Source organism: Trichosurus vulpecula, chromosome 8, assembly GCF_011100635.1.
Source record: "Trichosurus vulpecula isolate mTriVul1 chromosome 8, mTriVul1.pri, whole genome shotgun sequence".
Classification (NCBI taxonomy): Eukaryota; Metazoa; Chordata; class Mammalia; order Diprotodontia; family Phalangeridae; genus Trichosurus; species Trichosurus vulpecula.
This window is the reverse complement of record NC_050580.1, coordinates 153,900,899-153,902,759: the sequence shown is the minus strand read 5'-3', so window position 1 is coordinate 153,902,759 and position 1,861 is coordinate 153,900,899. Positions and strand designations below refer to the sequence as shown.

The following is a 1,861-nucleotide window of genomic DNA, read 5'->3' as shown; positions in this document are numbered from 1 at the left end:
ATCCATAAAATATTAAGATAAGAAAAAGCCACGTTATTCAAGAAAGTGTCTCAAGTTAAGGGTCTCATCTTTAATGGCCATAGACGGAGGAAAGAATGCTCTTAAGTCAGCCCCATCTGGCCTTGTTGACATAGGAAGAGGTATTCTCTGAGCAAACTCAGAGAACAAAGAAGCTGTTGGGTCCAGGCTCTTCTTCTGGTTGATTAGTTCAGGCTCTGGCCCTTATTGAAGTTACTAAATTGATATTAAATTATTATCACTCCCCAAGACAGCATTTAATCTTATATAGGCTATAGATGGACAATCACATTAAACATATTTCCATATTAGTCATGTTGTAAAGAAGAATTAGAACTAAAGGGGAAATCCACAAGAAAGAAAAAAAAAAGCTTTTTTTTCTGCGCTGCCCCAAAGAGGGTTCCATACAGCATTGTTCTCGGTTTCCATTGTAATTTTAAAGGGAAACTTTCACAATGTCCGGAGCCCTGGATGTCTTGCAGATGAAGGAGGAGGATGTCCTCAAATTCCTTGCTGCAGGAACCCATTTGGGTGGCACCAATTTGGACTTCCAGATGGAACAGCGTATCTACAAAAGAAAGAGTGATGGCGTCTACATCATTAACTTGAAGAGAACTTGGGAAAAGCTTCTGCTGGCAGGTCATGCCATTGTTGCCATTGAAAACCCAGCCGATGTTAGTGTTATCTCATCCAGGAACACTGGCCAGCGAGCTGTTCTGAAATTTGCTGCTGCCACTCGCGCCATACCTATTGCTGGACGTTTCACACCAGCCATCTTCGCTAACCAGATTCAGGCAGCTTTCAGGGAGCCTCGCCTCTTGGTTGTCACTGATCCTCGGGCAGATCACCAGCCTCTGACTGAAGCATCGTATGTTAACTTCCCAACCATTGCACTGTGCAATGCAGACTCTCCACTTCGCTATGCGAATATTGCCATTCCATGTAACAACAAGGGGGCTCACTCAGTGGGTCTGATGTGGTGGATGCTGGCCCATGAAGTCCTGCGTATGCATGGTACCATCTCTCGTGAACACCTGTGGGAGGTTATGTCTGATCTTTACTTCTACATGGATCCAGAGGAGATTGAAAAGGAAGAGCAGGCCGCAGCTGAGAAGGCAGTGACAAAGGAAGAGTTTCAGGGTGAATGGACCGCACCTGCCCCAGAATTCACTGCTACTCAGCTAGAGGTGGCGGATTGGTCTGAGGGAGTACAGGTGCCATCTGTGCCCATTCAGCAGCTCCCCACCGAAGATTGGAGTGCTCAGCCAGCTACTGAGGACTGGTCTGCGGCTCCTACTGCTCAGGCCACTGAGTGGGTAGGAACTACCACAGAGTGGTCTTAAGTTTTGCCCCAGATGCTCTAATAGTGTTGGAAAAATGCTGATGGAAAATAAACATTGGTTTCTTAGATTCTTAAAAAAAAAAGAAAGAAAAACAAGTAAAAAGGAAAGAAAATAGTATGCTTCGATCTGCATTCAGAGTCCATAGTTCTTTTCTCTGGATGTGGATAGCATTTTCCCTCTTTAATCTCGGAATTGTCTTAAATCATTGCATTGCTGAGAAGAGCTGAGTCTATCAATGCTGTTCATTGCACAATGTTGCTGTCACAGTGTTCTCCTGGTTCTGCTCACTTCCAACAGCATTGGTCCATGCAAATTGTTCCAGGTTTTTCTGAAATCTGCCTGTTCACCATTTCTTTTTTTTTCAATTGTCATAATAACTGTACTATTCTCAAGATTGACATATATATATATAAATATATATATAATATATATAACATATATAAGACAATATAATCCTATATAAAGATGTAAATAATTTGCCCTTATTGATTAATAAGGTT

The 1,861-nt window shown here is 42.5% G+C and overlaps 1 protein-coding gene across 1 annotated transcript; it reads left to right on the top strand.

Moving 5' to 3' along the window:
* Positions 1–459: 459 nt before the first annotated feature.
* On the top strand, positions 460–1,426 carry LOC118829145 (40S ribosomal protein SA-like). The gene has a single exon (XM_036736112.1). The coding sequence runs from the start codon at positions 474–476 to the stop codon at positions 1,359–1,361; it is 888 nt and encodes a 295-aa protein (XP_036592007.1). The 5' UTR covers positions 460–473; the 3' UTR covers positions 1,362–1,426.
* The last annotated feature ends 435 nt before the right edge of the window (positions 1,427–1,861 follow it).